Source organism: Grus americana, chromosome 23 (genome assembly GCF_028858705.1).
Source record: "Grus americana isolate bGruAme1 chromosome 23, bGruAme1.mat, whole genome shotgun sequence".
Classification (NCBI taxonomy): Eukaryota; Metazoa; Chordata; class Aves; order Gruiformes; family Gruidae; genus Grus; species Grus americana.
In genome coordinates, this window is record NC_072874.1 from 2,392,674 (window position 1) to 2,419,486 (window position 26,813).

The 26,813-nt window shown below is 61.8% G+C and overlaps 2 protein-coding genes across 10 annotated transcripts in view; both read left to right on the top strand.

Annotated features, from left to right (window-relative positions):
- The first annotated feature begins 971 nt into the window (after positions 1-971).
- On the top strand, positions 972-16,982 carry MAP7D1 (MAP7 domain containing 1). Of its 5 annotated transcripts, none has more exons than XM_054802681.1 (18): positions 973-1,228; positions 8,048-8,725; positions 8,868-8,936; positions 9,623-9,786; positions 10,113-10,227; positions 11,878-11,988; positions 13,504-13,626; positions 13,778-13,920; positions 14,043-14,176; positions 14,274-14,533; positions 14,610-14,784; positions 14,851-15,010; positions 15,280-15,384; positions 15,510-15,563; positions 15,668-15,725; positions 15,866-15,983; positions 16,058-16,263; positions 16,347-16,982. In XM_054802681.1, exons 1-18 carry the CDS (start codon positions 1,042-1,044, stop codon positions 16,355-16,357), a joined length of 2,871 nt encoding a protein of 956 aa, XP_054658656.1. In that variant the 5' UTR covers positions 973-1,041; the 3' UTR covers positions 16,358-16,982. The 5 variants fall into 5 exon arrangements, with proteins under 5 accessions (XP_054658657.1, XP_054658656.1, XP_054658659.1 ...); XM_054802684.1 differs by lacking the exon at positions 973-1,228 and adding an exon at positions 3,335-3,465; XM_054802685.1 differs by lacking the exon at positions 973-1,228 and adding an exon at positions 7,064-7,080.
- Positions 16,983-17,688: 706 nt separating this feature from the next.
- THRAP3 (thyroid hormone receptor associated protein 3) overlaps positions 17,689-26,813 on the top strand; it is a 32,446-nt gene continuing 23,321 nt past the window's right edge. For 2 of the 5 annotated variants that reach the window (XM_054802009.1, XM_054802015.1), the window contains exons 1-2: positions 17,689-17,800; positions 22,695-22,760. The gene's annotated coding sequence lies outside the window, so the exon portion shown is untranslated. Of the gene's footprint in view, positions 17,801-18,027; positions 18,806-22,282; positions 22,302-22,694; positions 22,761-26,813 lie in introns of those variants that run through there. The other 3 variants (XM_054802011.1, XM_054802013.1, XM_054802012.1) reach the window with 3 other exon arrangements.

A 26,813-nucleotide genomic window follows, 5' to 3' on the forward strand; every position in this document is an offset into this window, starting at 1 on the left:
GATCTCCTGCGCTGGTGGTGACATCATCCCAAAAATAGGCATCTCTGATGGGCGCTGCCTGCAGAAAACTGAATCTGTTCATTAACACATCCTTGTGAACCCAGATACAGGCGCTTTGCAGGACGCCTGGACTGGGCCAACCACACAGTGAATGGGGACGTGTCCCTGGCTCCTGCTACCCCTGCAAAGCCCAAAGTGGTGTTTCCCCCCCCTGCCCCAGGCTGCTGCTGCTGCCGGCATGTCCCCTGCCCTTGATGTACTGCTGCAGCAGGCAGGCACCGGCATCGGGGTGCGTTTGCTCCGGGATGCTGCATGGGGCAAGGACTGGGGCTGTTCTCCTGGCCCACCCCTGCTTCTTGCAAGGCCAAGAGGAGTTTCACCCCCGAGTGGGGCTGAGCCGAGGCCTCTGCTCCTGTCCGGGGAGCGGGGAAGGCCTCTCGTTATCTGCCTGTTATCAAGGCAGGGTGGGATGTGTGGCGGTGGGAGTGGGGGGTGGCTGCTGGCGGTGACTAAGGCTCATGTGTGACGGGTGGGTGGTGGGGGGAAGCAGCTGTGACGCCTCGCGAGCAGCCAAGGTGGGTCTCGGGGATGGAAAATCAATGTCTCTTGGGGTACCTGGAAATCGGACAGCTGATCCGAGCAGTGGCTCCAGCCTCAGGGGTGCCTGCTGCAGGGCCAGTGCTTTGCAGATGACCGGAGCATCATAAAATGTGGGGAGTGGGAAGGGTGGGTGCAAGCCCCAAAGTCTGGGAGAGGAAGGGCTGGAGAGGGGCAAGCGCCCAAGCAAGGCTGGGGGATGCTGGGCACGGCAGGGACAGGCAGCAGGGCAGGCCCGAGGCCGAGGGGATGGGTGTGGGGTCCCAGCCCTGGCTGCGGGAGGGCGGCCAAGACCGCGGGGGTGGGAGCCCTGCGGAGAGGCTCGGTGCCGGGCCGGGGCTGCGGGGCCGCGGGGCCGCGTTCGGGGCAGAGGAGAGGCGAGCCCGGGCAGAGCATCCCCTGCCTGCCCGCTCCCCCCAGTCCGGGGCCGCGGGGCCGGGCGGGATGCGCGGTCGGGGCCGGGGCGGGGAGCGCCGTGCGTCCTCCCCCGCCGGGCCGGGGGGAGCGGGGCGGCGCGGCTCGGCACGGCTCGGCACGGCACGGCTCGGCCAGCCCTCTGCGCCTCCCCGCCACGCCATGGAGAGGAGCCGCGCCGGGCGGGAGCCGCAGCCCCAGCCCCAGCCGGCCCAGGGTAAGGCTCCGCGGCGGAGACCGGCTCCGGCAGCGGCGGGCGTCCGGGCCCCTTCCCACACCGCGGGGCCGCGCCGGGGTCGGGGTGCGGGATGCGGCCGTGGGGGAGGCGGGAGCCGGGCCGCGGCGGGGAGCGGGAGCCGGCCCGGGGGGGTGCCGGATCCGGCCGGGGGGATGCCGGCGGGGATGCCGGCGGGGAGCGGGGAGCTGCGCCGGGCCCGGGGGATGCGGCGGGGCCACTCGGGCGGCAGAGCGGGGCGGGGGCCCGGGGGAGGCGGTGGAGGAGCCGGGGCGGCCGAGGGGGGGGTGTCTTCCCGGGAGGGACAAAGCCCGGGCTCGGCCCCTCCATCTTGGGTGGGACAGAGCCGCGCAGCCCCCGGCCAGGCGGGGGGTGCAGGGGGAGCTGCCCTTGGGGAGCCTTCCCGGGGGCGGCCCTGCCATGGCGGAGGGTCCGGGGCGGCGGCGGCGCCGGGCCCTGCCCTGGCTCTTCCCCGCCAGCCGGTGGGCGATGCCGGCCTGACCCCGAGCCCCCCCACCCCACCCCGCCCCGGGTGCCGCTGCTGGGGGTCCCGGCGGGCAGGGCCCTGCTGCCGCATGTGCTGGCCCGGCAGGCCGCTCTGCGGCGCGGCTGGGGGTGCCGCCTGCCAGGGCAGCCCCGCTCCTGCTGTGGGGCGCGGGTGGCCCTGGGGTCCGCGCCCCGGCTGTGCGGGGTGACCGCCCGGCTGCGGCACCGCGGCCGGGGCAAGCAGAGGCGGCGGGTGGCACCGCCCCGGGCAGAGGCCGCTGCCGGCGGGTTGGGGGGTGCAGCCGTTGTGTGTGTTCCCCCCCCCCACCCTCCCCCCCTCCGCCTGCCCGGGGCCGGCGGCGCTCGCCCCCGCCGCGGGGACCCGGGGTCCCAGCCAGGCCGGCCCCGGCGCTGCCCCAGGATGAACTCTGCCGCCGGCCCTCGGCTCGGCAAACTGGGGAGGGCGGCGGCCGGCGGGGCCGAGTCTCGGGTTTGTTTTGGCTCAGCCCTGCAGCGCTCCAGCCAAGCGCTCTCTGGGCCCGCCGGGCCGCTCGCTCTGGGCGCGGGGCTGTGACTAAGCAGGGCCCGGTGGCGGAGCCGCTTCCCACCGATGGAGGAAGAGGAGAGGCAGCTCCCCTCCCCCTCGTCCCCGGTGCCCGCCGTGATTCATCAGCCGCGGCCGCCCGGGCCCTCGCAGGCGGGGAGGGGATCGCCGCCGGCTCCCAGCGATGCCGAAACGCCGCTCGCCCTTTACCGGCGGCTCTCGAGAGAACCGGCCGCGGATCCCCGGCCGCGCTGCCCAACCGGCGCGTCCTGCGCTGCAGACATATTGTCTGTGTCCCGCTCGCCGCCTTCCCGCCCGCCCAGCACGCCGCCCGGCTCGGCCTCTCCTTCCCTCTCGCCGCCCGGGGAGGGGGACGGCTGCTCCCGGCCACGCTGGCCTCTCCTGCGGCCGGCTGGGCCCCCGGCCCCCCCCCCCCGCCCCCGGCGGTTCGGTTCCCCGGTGTGGGGAGGCAGTTGCCGCTCTGCTGCGAGTGGAGGAGGATGGTGGCATCGGGGGAGCGCCAGTGGCTCTGCAGCACGGCCTGCTCCGGGGAGCGTCCCCAACCCTTCCCATTTGGGGGACCCGTGGGGCCAGGCAGCCCAGGCTGCTCCCCATCTCACCGCCCAGCATGGGTTGGACCCTCGGCCCCCCCCCCCCCCCGATGCGCCACGTCCTGGCTGCCAGCGGGGTCGGGGTTGCACTCCAGGGACTGGGACCCGCCACAGTGTGGGGCAGCTGGTGGCACCTGGGGGGCCACAAGCTCGCAGAGGGCAGATGGGGCAGGGTGCAGCCCCGTGGACCTTCCCCGGGTGGGATGCTGCCCTACAGGCGGGCAGAGGGGCAAGGACCAGGGCAGGGAGCAGACAGGGGTTCGTTCTTATCCGGGTGACCCCTGATTTCTCCAGCCCTTCTCCCTCTGGCACGGCGGAGAGGGAGGGTGCAGCGCGAGCTGGTTGCCAGCCAGCGCCTGTGTTTGGGAGCAGGCAGCTCGGGAGCTCTCCCAGCGCAGGGACGCCGGCAGAGCCGCTGCTGCGAAACCGTCAGAGCAACGTGATGCGACGTGCGGAGCGGTGATGTGACAGTCCCGTGGTGCCATGTCCAAAATAGTTAGTGCGGCTCTCACTCGTTGGAGGGCTCCAAGCAGGGACAGGCGGCAGCACAGGCCGGATCCTGGATGGCCCAGGCCCTGGTAGGTGCCCGCATCCGCGTTGTGAGACTCAGGACATGTTTTTTGGAGGTGCTGGGCACCTGCTCCCCAAGAGGACAGATCCCAGCAGGCACGGAGCCCCGTGCCCTGCCTTTGAGCCACGTTTCTGTTTTCCCAGTGTGATGCTAACAGACAGGTTTTCAGGAGCACGGCTGGGCCGGCTGCCCTCGGCATTGGCGGCTCCACACGGGTCGCCCCAAGGACGAGGGCACCTCTTGTCGCTGCTGCCGGCGCTGCCCAGATGGATGGCAGGCAGGTGCTGCCTGCTCCTGCCCTCGGTCTGTTGGGGGCTGTGCTGTGACCACAGCCAAATGGAAAGTTTGCCGTGAGGGTGCCGGGGTGCAGCAGCAGCTCAGGCTCCTTCCTCCGCATGTATTTTAAACCCCGGAAACCCCCCGGCTCTGGCCCCACTCTGGCCACGAGATCCTTTCTCCCAAGTTCCCCTTGTTGTTCTCCGGCTTGGCACGTCACCGCCGGCTGGGTGCTGAGCTGCAGCAGCTCGGTGGCCTCTGCTGGGGACAGGCGCAGTTCCCCCATGGCTGCTTCCACGCCCCCCCATCCCGGTGCCTTGAGGGGTACGGACCCTGGGAAGGGGCTGGTCCTCCATGCTGAGGGGGCTGGGCAGCAGGTGCAGCCCCGTCCCAAACCAGCCCTCCCAGGAGCGGGTGCAAAGGCAGCGTGGCCCCAGCCAGGTGGACAATGCCCTGCCGTGTCCCTTCTTCCTGTCCGGCACCCACTGCCGGCATCCAACTGTGCCATGCTGGCTGCCCTGCTGCCTGCGCCCCTCCTGCCCTGCTCCTGCCTGGCCCTGGAGGCCCATCCCTGAAGTGGGGCTGCAGGCAGCATGCGGGGTGCCGTGGGACGATGCCTGACCTGCCCTGGCGCTACCGGTTGTGTTTTGCTGGCTCTGAGCCGACGGGGAAAGGAGCCAGCCTCAGGCTACAGCACCCGTGCCGCCTGGGGCCAGGGTGTGGGTGGCTGTGGGCAGCAGCACCACGGGGAATGAGGTGTCGTTGCTGTCCGTGGCTGCCAGGGTGGCACTGGCCACCCCTGCGGTGCGGGGCTGCTGGCGCTTGTTCTGCAGTATCACCCTCATCTCCCTGCCCATGCATGTGAGCTGGGGCTGAGGGTGTGCGTCAGCGCCGTGCCCACAGCCAGGACGTGCCGGGGATGTGCTGGGGACGTGCAGGGGACGTGTCAGGGATGTGTCAGGGATGCTTGCTCACTGTCCTTGTCATCCAGGTGTGAGGGGTGCTGCAGCACGGGGAAATCCTGGGAGCTGGGTGGGACAGGGCAGGGCTCAGGTCTGAAGCACATCTGAGATGTGGTGAGATGGGGTGGGATCTGGGCAGCACCAGGGCTCTGAGCACCCTCATGCACCCCATGGCACTCCTGTGGCCTCGGGCAGCCACTGTCCCTGCCGGACACCAGCACCCACAGGGCAATCCCAGACCTGGGACCACAACTGGCCACTGGCTCAGCACTGGGACCTGTTGGCAACGAGGAGAGACCCTGGGGACCCATCCTTCCCCCTCCTCTGGCACGGCCATGGGGCTGCCATTGAGGCTGGGGGAGGCAGCTGGAAGCCAGACGCACTGGGAAGGGCCTGAGGACACACTGGGCATGCGGGTGTCCCCGCGGGCTGTGGGGAGCAGCCCTGCAGAGCTGGCCGTGGCTCTTGGGGCTTGGGTTCCTCTCTGGACCTCGTCCCTGGGCATCACAGGGACTGGTGCAGTGGCCAGGGTGGCCAGGGTCTGCTGGCTGGGTGCTGTGACACCAACTCCTTTGGGTGGCTTTGCAGCGGCCACCAACAGGCCCCAGCTGTGCCCACCAGCCCTGCCCTCCTCTCCTCCCGGGGTAGGGGTCAGCCCTGTCTGATACCCCCAGCCCCGGGCGGGTGCAGCACGTGGAGCAGCCCATTGCAAGCCCCGGCCGTGCTGCAAAGCGGGTACGTGAGGATAGGGCGGACGGGGGGAGCTGAGGTTAAAGCACGGCGGGTGCCCCCCCGCCCTCGTGGGAAGTGCCCCGCGGGGATGCTCAGTGGACGGTTAACGAGGGCTGCTCGCCTTCCGACCGGAGCACCCCGCAGGGCCTCGATGTGCTCTCGCTTCATGGCACCGGGGAATTTGCCTCTGCCTGGCTGAGCATCCCCAGCCATGTGCTGGCTGTGGAGCAGCGCTGCTTGGTGGTGTGGGCGCCTGGTGCCACGTGGACCCATGAGAGGAGCCGGGATGGGCAGGGTGACCCTGGCATTGAGGGGCAGCACCTCACCCCATGGCCGTGGCCCACGGCTGGGCGCAGCGCTGTCCCGGTGCCAGCAGCGGTGCTGGTGCCGCGCAGGCTCGCCTGGGTTGGGGGCTGCGGGGGAGCCATGCCTGTGTGTCTGGGGGGCCGGGGAGCTAATCTTCTGCGGAATGCCTTGGCTGGGGGAGAGAGGGGACGCCTGCACTGCCTGGGCGCAGGCAGCATTGGGTTTCAGGGCAGCTGCTGTGCTGGAGCAGCGACAGGGACAGATGGCGGCAGGGCTGGCCCTGGCCGTGCGCAGGGGTTTTGGCCGTGTCCGGCAGCCCTGCCCTGGCCACGGGCACTGCTGTCCCTCCGGCTGGTGGGGCAGAATGGATCCTGCCCAGGGCTGTTCCCGGAGCTCCATGTGTGGCAGCACAGGGTGGGGGGGCAGGAGGCACCCGCCATCCCCCCGCACCGCTCCCTGCATGTCCAGGGCTCTGGGAGCCATCTGCTCGGGGGGGTCAGCCTGCCCTTGAAGCTTTCACTTGGCTCGCAGCCCCCCAGGCAGAGCCTGCCTCTGCCATCGCAGCACTCCTGGGGGTTCACCCCTCCCAGCCAGGACCCATGTGGTGCCACCGCGGGTATTGTCCTCAGAGCTGGCGCCTGGGGGCTGCCAACCCCCCCTGCCCACAGGTGCCGGTCTGGGGAAGCGCTGGGGGGATGGGCCCTGGCACCTTCCCGGCTGCACATCAGACTCACAGCCACGTCGCGGGTGCAGAGATGGGGATGTGGGATGTGCAGGATCGGGACCAGGGGATGGGCTGACTTCCTGCGGCAGAAAATACCCGGAAGGCTGCGCAGGTCTGTGGGGGGGCCAGGGCTGGCTGTGTCCCCCATGGAGCCTGGGGCGGGTGCACCCTGCTGGCACCAGTCCTGGCCCGATGGGGTGCCGCAGCAGGACACCCAGCCCCTCCCTGGGCAGGCGGGTGCTGCTGTGGGTGCTGCGCCCTGGTGTGGGTGCTGGGGGACCATGGGACCTGGGGTGCACCCATGCCTGCAGCATGAGGGGGGCTGGCGGCACCTTCCCTGGCAGCCTGGGGCTGCCCCCGGGCTTGGCTGGCTCCGGCGTGGGGTGGAGGAGCGGCGCCGGCCCGTGTTTGCAGAGCCCACACTTTGCCCCTTGCCGAAGATTGTGGAGAGCTCTGCAAACACGGCTGAGCCCGGCACATGACATCACCCCGCGGCGAGAGCCGCTCACCAGAGCCAGCGGGTGCTGGTCACTGGTGTCCCCACCATCCCACGCCGGCGGAGCTGGGGACACATGCTGCAGCGGTGCCTGTGGTGCTGGAACCAGATGCCCACGGCGCTGAGGTGGGTCAGGCATCGTTCCCGGGCAGGAGTGACAGTGCTGCCCGCTGCGCGGGGGTCAGGGCCGTGATCCCGCGTGCGCCCAAAACTGGTTAACGGGGGCCGGGAGGGAACACCGCGGGCAGTCCCGGCACATCTGCTTTTGCAGAGGGCACGTGCTGTGGCTTCGCAGGGCAGCTGGCACCGACTCTCCGTCCCCAGCACCAGGGTGTGCAGCGGGCACCTCCGGGGTCCCTGGCCACTGGGCTCTGCTGGGGCTGGCTGGGACAGGGGGGGTGATTCCCCAGGCTGCTCCCCTCAGGGCGCACAGAGCAGGCGCCGTGCCCCCCACCTGCCCCACGGCGGGGCAGTGAGTGGCCGTGCCCCACGCGGGGAGGGGGCTGTTTGCTGGCGGCAGCGGTGGCGGCCTCGTGTGCATTCCTGGGCCATGAGTTCATGGCTGCGTGCGGGTCCGGCCGCGGCACGGCGTGGCGCTGGGGGACATGGGCCGGAGCAGTGACGTCAGGCTGCGGGGCCCGCGCCCATCCTGCCTCCGGCCATGCCGTGAGTGCCGGCGGAAACGGCCCCGCATCCTCTGGGGAGAGTGTGGGGAAGCGCGTGGGTCCCTGTGCCCACGTTCCCCCTCGGCATGGCCAGCGCGGCAGCTGCCGGGGAAGAAGGGTGGCTTTGTGGCGGTGGTGCCTGGCAGAGCTCTGGCCGGTCCCTCTGTGCATTGTGTGCCCAGCGCCTGGCACCCGGCGTGGGGCGGCGTGGGCACCCCCAAGATGAGAGCAGCAGCAGGGCTTGGGTGGGGGTCCCGCTGCCTTCCCCAGGGGGACCTGGGACCCCTGCGGCCAGGGACAGCCTTACTCCTGAGGGCTGGATTTGGGGGGGACAGGGCTGCACCCCTGAGAGCTGTGCGTGGGGAAGACGGGGCTGCCCCAGGCTCCCCCTCTGAGTGACCATCCGTTCTGCTCTGCCTGTGTTGCAGGGAAGCCACCATCCCTGATGGGAGACAGCGTGCCCCCCACCACCTCACCACCCCCCTCGCCTGGGGACGCCCTGCAGGGAGAGCGCACCCCCCCGCAGCAGGACCGACCCGTCCCTCCAGCCGCCATCCCCTCCGGACAGCCTGTCTCGCCTGTCCCTCGGGCCATCACCCCCTCCGAAAAAAACGTCTCGCCCGTCCCTCCAGCCATCACCCCCTCCAGGCAGCCCGTCTGCCCCGGCCCCCCAGACGCAATGTCCCACCCCGAGAGCAGCACCCCGCAGCGTGACCGACCCGTCCCTCCAGCCGCGATGCCGTCAGGACTGCCCGTCTCCCCCATCCCTACAGCCGTGGCCCCCTCAGCGGAGAGCGTTCCCCCATGGTGTGACAGGTCCCCCCCTGGGACCCCCCGGCCCCCTGCGACGGAGCACCCCAAAGAAGAGGCATCTCCCCATGCTGCCTGCCAACCGGTCCCCGTCCCAGCTGCCCCTTGCCCGGCAGAGACGCTGCCCCGTGGGAGCGATCCCCCCGCCCCAGCTGCTGGTGAAGGGGCCCCCTCCGATGCCAAGAGCCCCCCGGGTGGCACGGCTGGGCCCTCGAAGGACGTGCCCCCCCGGAGCGACCGCACCACCCCAGCCACAGCTTCACCGGCTCCTGCCGCCAGCCCCAGGCCCAAGCAAGGTGGGTGCCCAGGGGGACCGGGGATGCTCCAGGGATGCCGGCACTCTGCGGGCGCTGCTCAATGCCTCTGTGCCCAGCTGATGCCGGCACGGTGCAGGGGCTGGGGTCCGGGTGCTGCTCTGACGGTATTTCCCCGCTGCAGATGCCCAGAAAGCCCAGGCGAGGCACAAGCAGGCGAAGGAGCGGCGTGAGGAACGCGCCAAGTATCTGGGTATGGGGTTGGGGGAGCAGGGTGGGACGCGGGGCCGGTGAGCCCCCGGGCGCACGGGAGGGAAAGTGGATGGGGGGAGGCAGGAGCTAAGGAGCTTTGCCGGGTCATGGGCAATCCCATTAGCTGTGATGAGCTGAGCCCGGGCAGGAGCTGCTGTGCCGGTGACTCTGCCCCCCCAGCACGCTGCTGCACCCCCGGCACGCCACTGTCCCCGCTGCTGCCCTTCCCCGGCTGCTCCCCATGGTCCGGGTGCCCCCCGGGTGCCAGGGTGCTCCCTGGTCTGCGTGGGTGCCACCAGCCCAGTGCCCAGCCCTCTCCCATGTGCAGGCAGCAGCAGGCAGCTGCAGGCAACCCCAGAGCAGCTCGGGGTGGCGGGCGAGGAGGGCCCCTGCGCCGTGCACGGGGCCTCCTCGTCCCCGCACTCTTTCCACCCTCATTCCCCCATTGTTCGCCGGCGCGGCTCGGCGGGCTCCCGGCCTCCCTTTTGTCCTCGCCCAAACCCCTCCCTCACCGGCCGGCCGCGATGCCGCCTGCCCTGCGCGCCCAGGGAGCCCAGCCGCGTGCCACAGCCGGAGCCGGTCCTCGGCCCCACGCTGCCAGCACGGGCACGCATCCTGACTGCGGGGTTTGCTGGGGCCGAAGCTGTGCCTTGGGTGCGACCCCGCTGCCCCGGCTCCCTCCTGCAGCCGCCAAGCGGGTGCTGTGGCTGGAGAAGGAGGAGAAGGCCAGGCTGCTGCGGGAGAAGCAGCTGGAGGAGCGCCGCAAGCGCCTGGAGGAGCAGCGGCTGAAGGCGGAGAAGCGCCGTGCTGTCCTGGAGGAGCGGCAGAGGCAGAAGCTGGAGAAGAACAAGGTGGGGATGGGGATCATGGGGGCAGTGGGTGGGGGGGCCGGGGGCTGCATGCTTGGGATGTGCTCCCTGGGGAGACCCGGGGGCTCCAGCAGCCCTTCAGGAGCTGCCTGCCATGCCTGTCCTCCGTGGTGCCCATCCTTCATAGTGCAGAGTCTCTGCGGTGCCTGGCTACTTGGGCACGCATGCTCTGGCCAGGGTGGGCATCACTGCCCCGTCTCGCTCCGAGCATCCCCGTCGCTGCGATAGCCTCCTGCCGGGGGGCTCCGGCCGGTCCTGGCCCCGTTCCCCCAGCTGCTGGCCTCACGCTGTCCTTCTCCCTCGGGCAGGAGCGCTACGAGGCGGCGATCCAGCGGTCGGCCAAGAAGACGTGGGCAGAGATCCGGCAGCAGCGGTGGTCCTGGGCTGGGGCCCTGCACCACGGCTCCCCCGCGCACAAGGACGGTGAGTGCCAGGCGGTGCTGGGCGAGGGCACCTGGGGCCCTGCGGCTCTGCCGGTGGCTGGGCACGGCTCTGCGGTGCTCTGTGCAGGGCGGGTGAGACCCCACGAACTCGGCGCAGCCCCACTCTGCAGTGGGGTCGTGCTGATGTCACCCCGGGCTGTGCCGGGGCCCGATGGGGTCCCTTGGCTTTTACCTGCTCTTGTGGGGCTGGGTGTAAGCTGGACGCCATGCGTCACTGTCACCGTTCTGCGCAGGGACGTGCCTGGGGACAACCCTGGCTGCCTGCGGGGATGCCGGGGCCGTGCTGCCCAGGTCTCCAGCAGCCAGGAGGAGTTGGGCATGGGTTGTGGAGCCGTGCAAGGCCGTTGCTATCTCACTGGGGTCTGTGCTGCGGTGTGTCCCCTTGTCCCCCAGCTGGGAGGGAGCAGTGCTTGGCCCCTCCAGCGCCAACATGGGGGTGACCGTGGCTGTGCTCCTGGGTGTGCGTGGCTGTGCTGTGCCGTGCCCCTGTGGTGGCTGCCGGAGGCTCAGCCATGCCCACTGCCCCACAGCCAGAGCACTGAGCCCGTCTGGCCCCTCTCCCTGGGGGTCCTCCGGGACACCCTGCGGGGTTTGGCACCGGGGCTGGTGTGTGGAGGTCTTCCCTGTCCCTGACTGCTGAGGGGACAGGGCTGCGCCGGCGGGCACTGGCATTGCCTGGTGTGTCTGATGGCAGGCTGATGGCGTAGAGGGGAGCGCTGTGCCCCCGGCGTCTGTCTGCCCCGCTTGTGCCATGGGGCGGCTGTGGCAGCCCTGGCTGTGCCTGGCCGGGCTGTGCGTACAGGCAGCGTGTGCCACACTGGGTGTACCAGCACCACATGTGTACAGGCGTTGTGTGCCCGGCTGTGCCTGGCCAGGCTGCGTGTCCAGGCGCCGTGTTCTGGTTACGCCTGTCTGGGCTGTGCGTCCGGGTGCTGTGCGTCCGGCTGTGGCTCGTGACGCATTCAGGGACAGACCCGCGTGGCCATGGTGCAGTGCCTGGCAGGATTTGGCAAGGGGACACCTCCCCCTGCCACCTCCCGTGGGGTCGTGCTGCCGGAGCTGCCGCCAGCACTCTCACTCACCAATGTCCCGGCTGCCGCCTCCACCAGCAGTGAGCTCCCCCGGCCATTTCCTCTGGAGGAGCCCGGCCAGGGTGGAGGGACCCCAGCGCCCTGTGGAGGTGCTGCCGGCCACCAGCACCCTCCTGGCACTGCCGTAGTGACCCGGCACCGGTGTGAGCGTTGTCCTGTGTCTGTCTGGACCTGCTGCCCTCAACCTGCTCCCCCAGGCTGGCTGCTCACCCGGTGCTGCCGAGGTCCCTGGCCTCCCGGCTCCTGGTTCTCAGGACTGCTTTTGGGGAGACTGGCGTGGTGGGGCCCAGGAGCCACCCTGGATCCACGTGGATGAGATCCCTGCATGATCCCAGCATGACCCCTCCAGGGCTCTGGCACCGTGCCATGCCGGATGCCAGCGCCGTGTGTCATGTCCCTGGACACCAGCATCTCCCGGCCCCACTCTCTGTGCCACGTCCTCCTGCCCCTGTGCCCCGGCACAGCTGTGCATGCTGCATGTGGGGGGCCCGGCCCCAGCCCCGGGACCTTAATGCCCTTGTGTCTTTTCCCTCCTCCAGGTGCGAGCCGGTGCTCGGTGTCCGCTGTAAACCTCCCCAAACACGTCGACTCTATAATCAACAAGCGGCTCTCCAAATCCTCCGCCACCCTCTGGAACTCTCCCAGTAGAAGTAAGAGCCCTTTGCATTTGCCCCAGCGCAGGGGGTGCAGCCTGGCCCCCGCCCAGCGCTGGGGACCCCCAAGGCCAGGGTCGCCCATCCCCAGGCCCTGCCTTGCAGCACGGTGCCCACGGAGAGAGGAGAAGCCGTTTGGTGTTTGTGGGAGGAGGCTGGAGCCGGCTGGAGGCTCCTCCAGGCTGCATGCAGGCTGGGAGGAGGAGGAGAAGGAGCGGCTGGGTGGTGGCAGCCCCGTGGGGCGCCAGGACGGGGACAGGGAGCCCTGGCTCCCTGCCCTGGGGCAGCTCTGGTGGGTGCAGATGCAGCCGCAGAGTGGGGCTGCCTGTCACTGGACCCTCCTCAGGGTTGGGCACGGTGCTGGTGCCCGGCGCCGTGACGCCTGTCCCCATAGGCACCCGGGGCTGGGTGCCACGGAGCGCCGTGGGTGCGGTGCTGCGTCGGGTGCTGCAAGGTCATCCTGGTCCTGGGCGAGCTGCCCGAGGCTGCTGGCCACGCCGGAGGGATGCATCCAGCGCCGGGGCTGCTGTTGTGTTTCGGGGTTGCCTGGTGATGGGTGTGCGCCTTCCCGGCCGGGTATAAATAGCCGGAGCAGCTGACGCGGGCGGCTGCAGGCAGTGGTGATGCAGGCGGCTCCCGTCGTCCCTGTGCTGGGGGCTCAGCCCGGGGAGAGACACCCAGGGGCTGTCGGCACCACCTGGGTGGGAGCAGCGTCTCCCTGGACTGGTGCTGGACCCAGCACCCTGCCCCCCTTGCTGCTCCCATGGCTGTTTTCTCCCTTCCTGGCAGCGTGTGCTGCTCCCGGCCTGACTGGGGGCTCCAGTGGAGAGGGGCAGAGGGGCCCTGTCTCTGTGGGTGCTTCCTGTGCGCCCGTGGGGTGTTCGGTGCTGGTGACGTGCACTGGAGGGCAGCCAGTGGCAGCCCAGTGCTGAGCCAGCAGCGTGGCCAGGGACTGCTGCTCCTCAGGTGCCATGAACCTGGCCTGGCTCCCGCAGCGTGCCCGGTGACTTCGGTACAGCCCTCTTGGGGTGAGGGCACTCTGCGGTGTGCCTGCGGCGGCAGCAGCACGCTGGGGGTTCAGTCACATCGGTACGGGGACATGGGGAGGGTGCACATCAGCGCTGCCCACGAGGAGCAGGCCAGGGTGGAAGGGGCTGCTGCCAGCAGGATTGCACCCTGGCATTGCAGGTGCCACTTGCTGTGGGTGCACCACAACTGGGGTGTCTGCGGGGCACGGGGACAGTGTTGTCATCATGCCACAGTGCCATCCTGTGGGTGCCCCACTGCCCGCCCATGCCTGCACCCGCACAGCCCTTTGTCCTGCGTCGGCCGGCCATGCAGGGCAGCGAGGAGCCCTCCCCAGCGCAGCCGAGCTTCGGGCACTCTGGGGGCCGCACACGTGCCCCGGCCTTGCTGCAAGGCTGCTCCCTCCCGGCGGGCGGCTGTGGGGCTGGTGCCAGGGCTGATGCCTGGGGGCTCGGGGGCGTGCTAAGGGCCCATCTCCCTCCCCAGACCGGAGCTTGCAGCTGAGCCCGTGGGAGAGCAGCATCGTGGACCGGCTGATGACGCCCACCCTGTCCTTCCTCGCGCGCAGCCGGAGCGCCGTGACACTGGCTGGGAATGGCAAGGAGCAGGGTGAGCATCCAGGGGGGTGCAGGGCCACACGGGTCCTGGCACAGGCAGGGGACTGGGACGAGGGAGCCTGAAGCCAGCGGAGAGCTGGTGCCAGTGCTGTCCCGGTGCCGTGCTGGCTCTATCCTGACGGTGTGGTCGCTCCTACCCCCAGTGCCCGTGTGCCCCCGCTCGGCCTCTGCCAGCCCCCTCAGCCCCTGCCACAACCACCGCCTGCAGCACCGCTGCTGGGAGAGGCGGAAGGGGACCACCGGCAGCCCTGACGTGACACCGCGCCGCAGGACCGAGTCCTCGCCCGTGAGTGCCACCTCCCCTGGGGACCCCTTAGTGCCAGGGCAGCTGCAGGGCACAGCGCAGCTCCTGGCCGAGCCAGAGCACCCGGCGCTGACGCTGTCTCTGTGTCTCCCCGGCTGGAGCAGAAGAAGAAAGAGAAGAAGGAGAAGGAGCGGGAGAACGCCAAGGAGCGCAGCGCCCTGTCCCGCGAGCGCAGCCTCAAGAAGCGGCAGTCACTGCCAGCGGCACAGCCCCGGCTCCTGCCCGCAGCAGACGGCAGGTAGGGACCTGCTGCTGTGGGGGCTGCCCGGCCCCCCACCCTGCCACCACGGGGGCTGCCCCAGCCCTGCTAACACCGTCTCTTGCTCCGTTTGCAGCCCCGGCCCCAAGAACCGTCCCTCATCCCCTGCCACCCCCAAAGCCCGTCCAGCGTCCCCCAGCCCAGCCCTTGGCTCTCCCCACAAGCCGCCCCTGCCCCGCAGCACCCACTCCTCTCCCAAGGTGCGGGCCAGGGCCCGGGAGGAGCGGGGGGAGCAGGAGGGCCAGACGAAGGCGCGTGAGAGGAAGGAGGAGGAGCGGGGTCCGCCCCCCCCGGCCCTCCCTGAGCCCCCCAAGGTGTCCGCAGAGCCAACAGCAGGTGGGTACGGGGTGGCTGGGGGGGCAGCAGGGCTGGGGGGAGCGGGAGCTGCACTGACACTGTGTGCACCCTGCAGCCCCCCCAGCCCCTGCAGCCCCCGGCCCCACGCCGGCCACCCCCACAAGCAGACCCCCAGCTGGCACCACGGACCGGGAGGAGGCTGCCCGGCTGCTGGCCGAGAAGCGGCGCCAGGCCCGAGAGCAGCGGGAGCGCGAGGAGCGGGAGCGCCGAGAGCAGGAGGAGCGGGAGAGGTGGGTGCTGCCCCCTCCGGCCCCCGGCCCTGGCCCCCCACCTTGCTGAGGGCCCCCTCCCCGCAGGCGGCTGCAGGAGGAGCGGGCACAGCAGGCAGCGGAGGAGCAGACCCGCAGGGAGGCCCTGGCACGCCAGCGGGAGGAGGAGCGGCGGCTGCAGGAGGAGCGCGAGGCCCAGGAGAGAGCACGGGCCGAACGGGAGGAGACAGAGCGGCTGCAGAGACAGGTCTGGGGTGGTGGAGTGCGGGGGCAAGGGGCTGCAGGGGAGGCGGGGTGGAGGGGACGGGGGACGAAGGCAGGGATGGAGGGGGAAGCCAGGGATGCTCTCCTGTGGTTCCCACCCCAGCGGGATGCAGGGGCGAGGACCAGCCAGTCCCTCGATGCCCAGGGTGACAGGAGGGGACGTGGGGCAGGGCTGTGCTGAGCTGCCTGGGCAGCCTGTCCCCACTGTCCCTGCCCCGTCCCATCCATCCCTGCCGCCCTGCTCTGCCACAGAGGGAAGAGGCTGAGGCGAGGGCACGCGAAGAGGCTGAGCGGCAGCGCCTGGAGCGGGAGAAGCACTTCCAGCGTGAGGAGCAGGAGCGGCTGGAGAGGAAGAAGGTGAGGGCTGGGGACACCCCTGGGCATGTGGCAGGGCAGAGGCTTCCTCTGCCAGGGGTCCTGCCCAGCACCCGGGGCAGGTCCTGCTGGCGAGGGCTGTGCACGAGCCCCTCTCTGCCTCGCAGCGCCTGGAGGAGATCATGAAGAGGACGCGCAAGTCAGACGCAGCGGATGCCAAGGTGGGTGCCTGTCCCCTGTCCTGAGGCACCTGGGGACACGGGGGACTCTGCAGAGCCCTCCTGCCCCTCCACCCCTGCCCCTCACGGCTCTCCTCTCCCTGCAGAAGAAGGAGGACAAGAAGGTGGTGAATGGGAAAGCACCCGAGCAGGAGGATGTCCCAAGTACGTGGTCCCTTCTCACAGCCTGCCACACCTCTGGGGTGCCTGGGGTCCGTGGAGCCATGACCCTGTCCTGCTCCCCCCCCCAAGCCATGTTCCTGCCTGGGGTCATGGCTGAGCGGGGGTTCTGCCAACATCCCCAGGCCGTGAGAAGCGTGCAGGGCCGATGCCGAAGGAGGAGGAACTCCCTGAGACGGAGACACCGAGCGCTGGGACTCTGGGGGGGCCGAAGGGCCTGGTGGGCGAGGGGCTGCAGCCAGGGTGAGTGTGGGGGGAGCCAGGGGGGCTGAGGGGGCAGCAGGGACTTGGCTGACCCCAGCCCTCCCACCCTACAGCTCCCCGGCCAAGGAGGTGGCGTCCCCGGCATCCCTGGTGAACGGCGTACAGCCCGGCAAGCACGAGAACGGCTTCTCAGGCACAGAGGGGTCGCAGGAGCTGCTGGAGCTCTCCCACCACGGCAGCAGCCCCAGCAGCATCATCCCCTTTGGTGACAAGGAGCCCTTCCTCAAGAAGGCTGTGGTCAAGCCCCCCCAGGTGACAGGTGAGAGACAGGGGGGTGCGCAGGGGGCCGGGGCGCTGCCACGGCTGCTGCGTCTCACTGCCGCACCCTCCCTCCTTCCGCAGAGGTGCTGTGAGGGCCAGGCCCTGGCAGACGTCCCCGCGGGGCCACCGCACGCGTCCTGACTCCGGACACCCACGCAGAACCGTAGCTGTTGTCAGAAGAAAAACCTCGCTGCTCCCCTCCACCCGCCACGTGCTCCCGGCCCTGCCGCGGGGTGCCCAGGTGGTGCGGGACCCCGGCGAGGCGGCCGCCGGTCCTCTGCCCACTGCAGGGACGCCTGGTTTCTCTCTTTGTTCTTGTTTTTATTTCGTTTTTTTGTTTTTCTTTTTTAAATATGCACCTTATCAGACTGACACCCCCACCCTAGCAGCCTGCCAGAGCCGCCCCAGACGTGTGGTGTAATAATGTAGTTATTTAACTAGCTGGGTACAATTTATGTGAATACTGTAAATAGAGCTCAGCCAGACACGGGGGACACTCGCCTGGCCGGCCCTGCGTGGGCCGGGAGGATTCGGGCCGGGGGGAGGACTGCAGCCTGGCCCGGGGAGGTCGCTCCTCATCCCACGCACGTCTGCGCGTGCACTGGGTGCCCCCGTAGCCCGCACCCAGGGCCCCGCCGGCACCGCGCTGCTCCCCGTGCCGTTGTGACAGTGTTATGCATCCAGACAACCTTTGTGAACAATAAAAGTGGACAACTGCCCTCGCCTCGCCGTGTCCCCGGGGGGACGGGAACCGCTGGGCCGGGCCGGCAGCTCTCCTGGCCCCCCCCCGGCAGCAGGGGGGCAGATCTACCGTTGTGCCAGGACTGCCCGCGGAGCCCCCCGGCACCGTTTGCTCCCTGCTCCCCGCCGGGATGCCGCAGGCTCGCCCTGCCCGCACCTCAGCGGGGCCCTGCCCGAGAGCTGTGCCCTCCCTGGCCTGGCTCTGAGCCGGGGGGCAGCTGGGCCCTGGGGAGCTGCCACGGGCCCCGTGCGGGTGAGGAAACAGGGAACAGCCGCCGCCGGGCACGGGGAGCCCGGGGCCTCCGGCTGCTGAGGGCCGCGGCCTGCGCCGCCAGGAGCCTTTCAGCGACCGGCTGCTCTACGCTCTCGCTCCCCTCCTGGGCAAGGGAAGCCGGGCGTGGCGGGAGGACGCTCAGCCCACCCCGGGGAGGGAGAGCGGGCGGGTGGGCGGACTACGCCATCGCCATCGCCACCGCCCAGCGAAGGCTCGAGCCGCCCCGCCGCCATTTCCCGGCCGGGGTCCCCGTAGCCCCGCCCCTCCCCACCGGAAGCCTCGCCCTCTCCGTGGCGCCAGGGGCGGGCTGGGGAGGAGGCGGAAATGACGCAAACCCCGCGCCGAGCCCGCTGGGAGCTGTAGTCCGCCTGGCGCCGCCAGCCAATGAGTGCGGCGGGGGGGCGGACTGCGGCTCCCAGCAGCCCCCGCGGGCGGGCAGCGAGCGGGCGCGAAGCGGAAGTGCGTGAGGAGGAGGTGGAGGCGCCTGGCTGCTGAGGAGGCCGCGGGCGGAGCGGGTCCGGTGAGTGCGGGTAGGCCCTGCCCGGCGGGTCCCGGCCCTGCCCCCCGCCACCGGGCTCCTCTCCCCTCCTGCCTCGCGCTGAGGGCCCTCTGCGGCCGTGCTGCCCACCCCGGCCAGGCCTTGTCCCCCCACTGCCGCTCCGGGCCTCAGCGCGGCGCTGCCCCCCCGGTGGCCGCCATGTGCCGGGCGCGGCCCCGCGGCCCCCCCGGGCGGGGCTCGAATGCGGCGCGGGGCGCTCCCGGGGCCGCCCTGGGCCCGGCCGAGCGGGGCCTCGTGGCTGAGTCGGGCCAGGCTTCGCGCCGCCTCCTCGCGTCCCCGTGGCCGGTTGGGGCCGGCCTGGGCCTGTTCCCGGAGGCTGCCCTTGTCCCGCTCTGGCCCGGCCTGTCCCCGGAGACTCATTCCTCTGTTCCGGCCCAGCGCATTCCTGGAGATTCCCGTCCTCCGCCCGGGCCTCTGGGCCCCGTCCCCGGAGACTCCTCTCCCGCTTCGGGCCTTCGGCCTGTCCCCGGAGGTTTCCTCCCTTCGCCGGCGTCACGGGCTGTGTCCGGGGGTTCCCGCATGCTCGCTGCGCCACGGGAGGCGCTGCCTGTATTCCCGAGGGAGGCGGTCGGGAGAGCTGGGCCCGCGGAGCTGAGGGGAGCGGCACCTTGCAGGGGTAGCAGCTTGCCCGGGCCGCAGGCGTGACCCCGTGAGCTGGGGTTCAACCCCCGATGGCGTGTAGCTCTCGCAGGGCTCACGCACTGGCGCTCAGCACCGTGTGCTTCTCAGTGCAGCGGGATAGATTTGTTCGCTCGCATTCCTCACTCTGCATCTTGTTTAAAACTGAAGTTTGGTAGAACCTCAGGTGATGCGGTGGAATGGGCTTTGCAGTGGCACAGAGGCACGTGTGAGCCCTGAATCTTCTTTTTCACCAGGCTGACAAAGGCTTGTTTCCCTCGCTCTTGTTGGTTTGGGGAGATCAATGTGTTTGAGGTTTCCATAAATATATTTCAAAGTCTCCACAAGGTAATTGTCACTGTAATTGCCTTCTGAATGGCTTTCTGAGTGCGTTTGTGTGCCAGAAGGTGACGTGATGCTTTTGGAATAAGCAGTACTCCGTGTAGCAGCCTTGGGAGGCGCAGGTTTGCTTCTGTCTGCTTGGTATGTGAGGACTCCGTAGATGTGGAGTGGGTGGTGGTGGTGTGTGTGCAGCAGCATTTCCGCGGGACTTGTCAGAGGTGGGGTACTCGTTCCTGTTTTTCAAGTGTACGGTGATGTGTCTGATGCTGTGGCATAAGATTTGTTTATTGAAATAAACAGTATGTAAAACTGTTTGGAAAATGTTATAGGTTGTCTTATAGCGGATGGGTGGAAGGAGAAGAGCCTTTCTCTGCAGCTTCTGTGGCAGTGTCAGCACAGAGCACGTGTGTAAGGCTGCAGGGTCACATCAGCAAATGGATGTTTTCAGGATGTCCTTTCCTAAGAGCACAGACAATTAAATCATCCAATTACTCTCCGCAAAGGACTGCTGCGGTGTTCCTTCCTGCTAGTAGCAAAGGCAGATAGTTATGTCAGTGTTTATGGTAAGGCCAATGTGACATTTTAGGTGTGTTTTTAATGTGCCTTTTGTGTTGACGCTGCCCTCAAGTGCTGTGGCTGAAGAGGAGATCTGTTCTTTGGATTTGTATTGCATAACCTGACTTCCATTCCTTTAAAAAGATATGTTTTGAAGCTTAGCCTCTCAGATTCTCCTTAACAGAGTATATTCTAGAGAGAAAAAGTGAGTAGTCACAACAATGCCTTCTACTGGAGCGGTTAATAGTTCGTCTGCGTACTTGCTCTGGCACTTCGCAGGTACCCAGCACAGAGTGAGGAAATGGCTGACTTTGTGAACTGCATTATTAGTTACACAATCTAACAGCAGGTAAGAGGATAAAATAAGGCAGTTACTGTAGAGAGCTGTCTAAAATGCATATTCTTGTGACACAGGATCCTCTGTAGAGTCTAGGGCCTTGTGATTATGTCTACATTTTCTTTGGGTCTTGCTATATATTTTTGGTTTGCATTCTCCCTAATGTGAATTAGTCGTTCCTACTTTAGCAGGAATGGGGGGGGTGGGCATGTATGAGAAGTCAGTTTTAAGAGTTATCTTTGAGGTCCTTAAGAAGCTGACACTGCTGATTAAAAATGTTGCTCTGGAGGCAGCGCTCCAGCAGATAGGCCTTATTGTCCCAGGATGTCTTTTCAAAACTGGTGTTGATTACACGTGAGAGCATGTGATCTGTAAACAGTTCGATCTCAGCACAGGGGGTTTGCAGGGTTCTGGAGTCTGAACGGATGGCTGCAGCGTTGCACTGTTCCCCTTCAGCTGGGGCGCCTGCCTGTGGGAAGGACGAAGGTGCAGGGCAGTGTGCCGCCACCAGCAAGGCTGCAGGAGGCCTTGCTGCCTGCTAATTCGAATGTCTGCATTTTTACATCCTTTTTTATCCAGGGATCAAAATGTTAAACCTTTTACCTGCCAGTTTACTATAAAGAAACAACCTGGCCGTGATAAGGAGGCATCTGTAGCATGGTCCACCTGGTATCTTTGTGAGGCGCTTGCTCTAAATGCATTAGAGTAGTGGCAGATCTGGCTGCCCTGTAACATGTCCATACGGACCGTGTGTTGGCAGTGGCAGCTGCCTGTTGTGATGAAGCCATGCCCATGTTCTTCATGTAGTTCTTTGTCTGCAGAAGTCATGCCTGTGTTTTTGCTGGGTAAGAAAAATAGCCATTTGGGTCAAGCCTGCGCTCTGTGGGTTCACAGGTGCTGCAGAAAAGCTCATGAACACCTTCTAACATGGTTGGTGCTATTGGAAAACAAAAACATTACATGTATAAACCACCAGGATATAAAATAGGTGACAATCCATGCAGGTCGTGCAAGTTTTTTTTTAACCTGCTCCCACTTTCTCTACTGTAAAAGAAATCTTGCTTTGAGCAGCCTAGGAAGTACTGAGCTGGATGAGTTAAGCCTGAGGATGCTTTTCATTGTAAATCTGTGGTGTTCCCTTTGTAGTTGTATCACTACCTCCCTAAAAGAATAGTGCAGTTTCGCCAGAAGCTTGATTATTTTTTTTGTAGCTCACTTGGCTTTGTCTTTTGCAAAATGACAGTTTGCCATGTCAGAACTGTTAATTGTTTAAGCAGCTACGTAGCCCATGAACTTTTTTCCATATCTGGAAAAGTTTGCAACGTACCGTGCTGTGTTCAATGGATGCATGTGCCAGTACAATAACGTGGGGTTTGGGTCGTATGGTTTCCTCTGAATTATGATGGTACAGAGAGTTCCTCTGTGTGGCAGGATTCCTGCTGTATATTCAGTCATGTAGTTTAGGCCATAGGCATTGGAAGAGAGAGGAATAGTGGTTTTAATTGCAAAAGCTGTTCTGGGTGCCTGGGAGCTTGTGGAAGGTAGTCCTGCGAGGCTGCATAAACAGCTAATGGCAGGCATTGGGGTTGTGCTGGCTTACCTTGTGCATAGCGTATCTCTTATTTGTGCTTTGAGCTGACCCCTGCTCCTCTACTGTTAGACTGTTGTTCAGCAAACACATGCTGCTGGGCAAGCCTGGGAGTGTGGCTTAAAACTGCTCTGTGGGTTTCTGTAATGGATCCCAGGATGAGGAGAAGGTGTTAGATTTAGCACAAGAGCTCATCTTGTCTCCGTTGTTGTTGCTGGAGTCATGCCGAAGTGGTGCCTGGGAGCAAGTAGATGCCATTTTGCTTCTGGATGACAGGCTGGGTTTGTAGATCTGGAGTCCCTCTTAACATAAAGGAAAATATCCTTCCCCTCTTCACAGTGAAACAGAGCTTTAGCAGAGGCCAAATGATGGAGGTAGTGACTGCTGTTAGGTTTGAGAAAGTTAAGAGTTCCTGCTTAATTTAGCTTTACCATGTCAGAGCTATGAATAGTAAAATCATGGGATTACATTTCATGCCAGCTGAGAATTGTGTTTGCGCTGTTTCACTCCATGGTAACCGGAAGCTGTCGTGTCCATTTAAAAAATAATAATGGCACACAGAGATGACACCCAGCCTTGCTGCAGCAACGCTGGAGCGCTGGGTCCTTGGGGGTGTAGTTTCCTACTCAAGGAAGAGTTTTCTGTCGGTGCCCTTTTTTCCTTTCACGTATGAAAATACTTCGTATGTTTCTGCAGTTTTACAAGAATGAGGCCTCTTTGCAAAGCGCTGCTCATAGCTACTGCTTTGATACAAGAGCAAATGGGCTGCTCATAATTTCATCTCCAAATTCGTCATACGGCCATTTTTAGCCTGTCATGATTTACAGCGTAAGGTAGCTGTACAAACCCCAAAAAAGCCCCTGCTGTAATGTGAGGGGTGCTGTAGCTTGCACAGCCAGGCAGCGTCTGTCCTCCCCACTGCTCCCTGCATTTCACTTCTACCTTTGGTTGAGTGAGTGAGAGGAAGAAAGGAAAGCTTGGCAAGTGACCCCAGAGGTTTCTCTGCTCTAAGAGCACAAAAGGTGATGGCTTGGGGTGTGTGTGTGGAGTTAAGCTGAAATTCTGTTCTCAAGGGAATTAGGCTCAGTATTAATGATGTTAACTTGTGCCTTAACAGAGGACTGTACACATGATACCTGCTGGGGATTGCGTACCTGATTATTTCAGGCCCTGTGTATCTGTGTGAATTATTACAGTTAATTACTCCTATAGGGCTGTGGATGAGATCGGCTTCCTGAGTTAAGGATCTGCATATGCACTATCTGATTAGATTAAGTAATTTTGGCAGCTTTTTTTTACTGGGAAACGGTGCTGGGAAGAATGGCTAAAATCAGAATCCTTTCCTGTGCTTGTAAAATGTGAGGATTTGCCAGTATCTTGATTGGTTTAAATTCGATTTTCCCTTTTTTACTTAGGTGACAACTCAATCGCTTCTCATAAAGCAGTATTCAGAAACATAATTGATGGGAGACTTATACAAGGTATGTAAACACAGCACCGAAAACTATCTGTTTGAATAAGCTTGTTCCATAGATACAAGATTTCTGTGGACAAGCATTTACCTCTGTTTCGTAGCCTAGGAGAGCCTCTTGTGATGGCTTCTGCTTACAATAACTCCATGATTTTTTTTTTTTAAGATCTTTTAATGTTATACTAAGTCATGGAAATCTTTTTTCCTTGTTTTCCCCTGAGGTAATGAGATTCAGACTAAGGTAGAGATAAATCAAGTGCTGGCTTGAGCGTAAATACGTGAATGGTTTGCTTTTTGCAGCTTATAAATGAAGGTTGCTGGAGCTTCTATTTTCATGGGTTAAATGTATGAAGAATAGTAATCCTTTAGGACAGATTCAGTTTTGGCTGTAACAGTACTCTGTATTTCAGAAGATATTCTGAAGAACCCCAGATTCGATTGTTATTTATATTACTTGCTGTTTCTTTGGAAGGATAACTTCCACATTTTTGTAAGTGCATTGTGGTCACTCCAATGAAGGAAATGCTGGTGTGCAGAGTCTGCTGGTTTCCAAACTGCAGTGACCTGAGAGGGTTGAAAACTTCGCTGGAGGTCACAGTTTATTATTCCATTGCTGCGTGGGGAGTAGCACAATAATGTCAGTTATGCACAAGCTTGAATTCTTTTGGTTAACTGATTTGTGAATAGTTTTCTTATGTAAATTGGATCATTTTTTGCTTCTCTTGGGGGCTTTGAAACTACAGGCACAAGGATTCACAGACCCCCAACAGTTTTGGTAAGGGTTCAGTTCACATCCAAAAACTGCTCAGAATAGTAGGGCTGCACTGTGAGGAAGCCATTAGTTTTGAGAAAGATTTGATTTCTCTGCTTGTCTGTTCCCAGGTTGTGTAGCTTTGGAAGCAAAAAGCTGATAAAATAGTTTTTACCTTTTTTTTTTTTTTTTTTAAATTATAGATGGCTTTCTTCCCAGTTTAACAGAAAATCCAGCTGCCTGACTTCTGTAACAAAACCATCCAGATTTCTAATCAGCTTTTTCTTGGATTTGTTTTCTTTGAGCTCCCTGTCACTAAACTGACTGAATAACAATGTAAGACTTGTTAATCTCAGATATATAAAATAGTTTTTAGCCAAGTAACTAGTTTCAGAATTAAAGTGACTTATTGGTGTTTATAGCTGGTCAAATTACTTGGAAAGGGATTGTTCAGCACTGCAATCTGCAGAATCGGTCTTTTTTGGAAGAACCTGTAAATAGTCTTCCAACCATTCTATAGAACCTACTTCTAATTATCCGAAACCAGGGCTGGAGCTCAATATTAGACTTCCTTAGAGATTAGTTTAATCATGTGAAAACCCAAACATGCTTGAAGGAAAATCTTAATTTTAAAATCATATAGACTAGAGAGAAACTGGAGCCATGGCAGAATAATCTGAAGTTTTTTTCCCCCCAAAGCGTGCTTGGTATGTATTAAAGTAGAACACACTGCTTTGGGTTTTTTGTTGGTTTTGTTTTTAGCAGTGCTGTCCAGGAAAATTTTTGTTGAGGAGGTTGGTAGGTGTAGTTGTAGGCTTTAGTTTAACTTGTGTCATTAATCTCCTGAAAACATACACGGGATACTTGATCTAGAAAGAGGAATTGTTCTGCTTTTTGTTACCCTAATGAAATTTGAACTGGATGATTAGAAATAGCATTTTAATTTGCAGTCCACCAGGCTGGCAGTGGCGGCTATGCAGGTGGCTCTTTTCTTCCCCTTAAGTGTTGTGTTGATATCAAGAGCATACTTAATTTTTGGTGGAAGACCAAACCTTAGCTTGAAAAGAAAGATTCAAGTAGAAAGTGAGGTTATTAGACTTTGATTTCTGAACTAGCAAAGCCAGTGTGCGCTTTCTATACTCTGTGTGTTACTGCTGGCACTTCCAGTATGCTCTGACATGTGGATAGCTGCAGCTTTTTTTCAGTTTAAGTAAGTTCACAGCTGTCATGCTTCTGGACTGCTCTTTTAGTACAGGAGCTTTGGTTCACTTCAGTATATTGATGGTTGTCAAACTTAACTGATTTAGGAATATTATTTTCAACTTTTAATCTAATGTAGGAATTTGCGATAGTCAAACTGCTATGGTCATTATTTTGATTTGCTCTTTGATAAAACATAGATCTGGGAGCTGCAGGGGAAGAGCAGGTGTCGTGTCTTCGTGCTGACCAGGGTTGGGTCAAGGGCAGTGGGTTTTGGGGTGTTCTCTGGCTGTGTCCCTCGGCATGAGCTGCCAGTGCGCTGCGATCTCCACAGCAGCCTCAGCACATGCAGACGCAAAGTGCTGCTTGGACTGCAAGTCTTTCCAGGGAATTAACACACAGCTTGAAAGTACCCTTTTGGGGCACTTGCTGCAGGAAAAAAAATAGCTCTTCTTTACGAGGTACGTGTCTGATTTGACACTGGTGTCAGGCTGCCTTTACTAAGTGTATTGAGCGTGAGTGCAAGAGGAAGTACTAAGGACCAAATTTATTACAGTTCTAAGTGTGTTTTTATGTGAACCTAGTAGCTCAGTTTGGTTTAACCAATTTGTTCAAGTAGCAATTTGGTATTGGGCATGCTGCAACTCTTACTCTGCAGGTAGAGAGTTAAATTGAAACAAGATCAGACTGAATATAATTTTAAAAGATGCTGATAGTTGTTAGCTACTGTCGTGGGGTTTTTGACACAATTTGAATTTCCCGTAGTTTGTCATTGTAACTAACACTTGGCAGTTGTTAACAGCAGTATTCTTACCCAAGTCTCCTGATCTATCTACAGGTGCACTTATCTCCTCTGCTTCTCTGGGAGTCAGATGAATTAAAATGCACAGAAGTGGTGATTTTTACAGGGTTGTGAATTACAAGATCATGTGTATGACTGGATTTTTAATTACTTGATCAGATTTTCTGCCTCTGTTAGGCTTGTATTTAAGTGATTACTATTGTTTTTTATCTACTTCCTTATTTTCAAAGCTTTCAAAAAGAGCACAATGCCAATGCTTCTGTTCGTGTCAGCATTTTCTAATATCTTTCATATCTTTGTAGAGTACTAATTGGGATATAGGGTAAATCAGCAATAAATAATTTTTATCTTCTGGGGTTTTAAAGTTGTAAAGAGGCAGTTTCTTGTCTAGGACAAAGGCTGCCACAGTTCAAATTGACATAAGCCTTGCAGGTATCTTACCCAAATGTTAAAAAGCTTGTTTTGTGGGACATGAAACCGATGTTTTACTATGTACTTCTGTGACTATAAGTTTATTTCTGTAGTGATTGCTGTTGCCTTACTTTACAAAGTACACTGTGTAAGGATTTTGTGTGATTTTTTTTTTTTTTTTTTTTTTAAGAATTAACTAATCTTGTTTGGGTTTTGGAGCTCAGGATTATGAATTGTAGAGCTGGCTGAAGGAGAATTAATTTTTTTGTTCCCTGATAATGAAGGCTGTTGTGAACAAATAAAGTAGCAGTTCAGCTGTTTCTTCTCAAACCAAATGTTTGTGCTAGTGAACACTAAATGGATGACAAGATGCCCAGGCAGGAATGTTTTCACTAATGAGATGCTATCTTGTTTGCTTTGGGTCTTACAGTAAAATAAACTGTAACTGGTTTATTAAATGCTGGCCAGAAAGGAACAAGTAAATTTTTGTTTTCCTACTGCAATTATATAGACCTTTCTACACATGTTTTTACAAAATATTTAACGTTTGCAAGTTAGTGTTTTGTAAACACTATGTAACAAACTGAAGGGAGTTTTGCAGTGCAACGCACACTTCTAAGGTATGTACATGAGCCTTTCACTTGTTTCCAAATGTTCTTAGTGTTTGTGCTCAGTTATAGACAGATACGAAGACAAATAGTTGCTTCTTTTAGTGGGGACATATCTGCTGTGTTTTCCTCTCCAAGCTGGCAAATTGTGGTGCTACGTGGTATAGCAATCCTTGATGGAGTGATTTCAGCTGTAACATTTTGTTAGGTGGCTTTTCTGTACAGGGTTGTGGTGTTTATGCTTTAACATCTGTGAAAGGTCTGAAATAATGATGACTACTGCTTGAAAGA

What these genes read in the sequence shown, in the direction of transcription:
- MAP7D1 (XM_054802681.1), top strand. Translation starts at nt 1,042, where the DNA reads ATGCGCGGTCGGGGCCGGGGCGGGGAGCGCCGTGCGTCCTCCCCCGCC. An exon ending in CCAGCCCCAGCCGGCCCAGG is followed by an intron (nt 1,229 to 8,047) that starts GTAAGGCTCCGC and finishes CCTGTGTTGCAG; the next exon opens with GGAAGCCACCATCCCTGATG. An exon ending in AGAAGCTGGAGAAGAACAAG is followed by an intron (nt 9,787 to 10,112) that starts GTGGGGATGGGG and finishes TCCCTCGGGCAG; the next exon opens with GAGCGCTACGAGGCGGCGAT.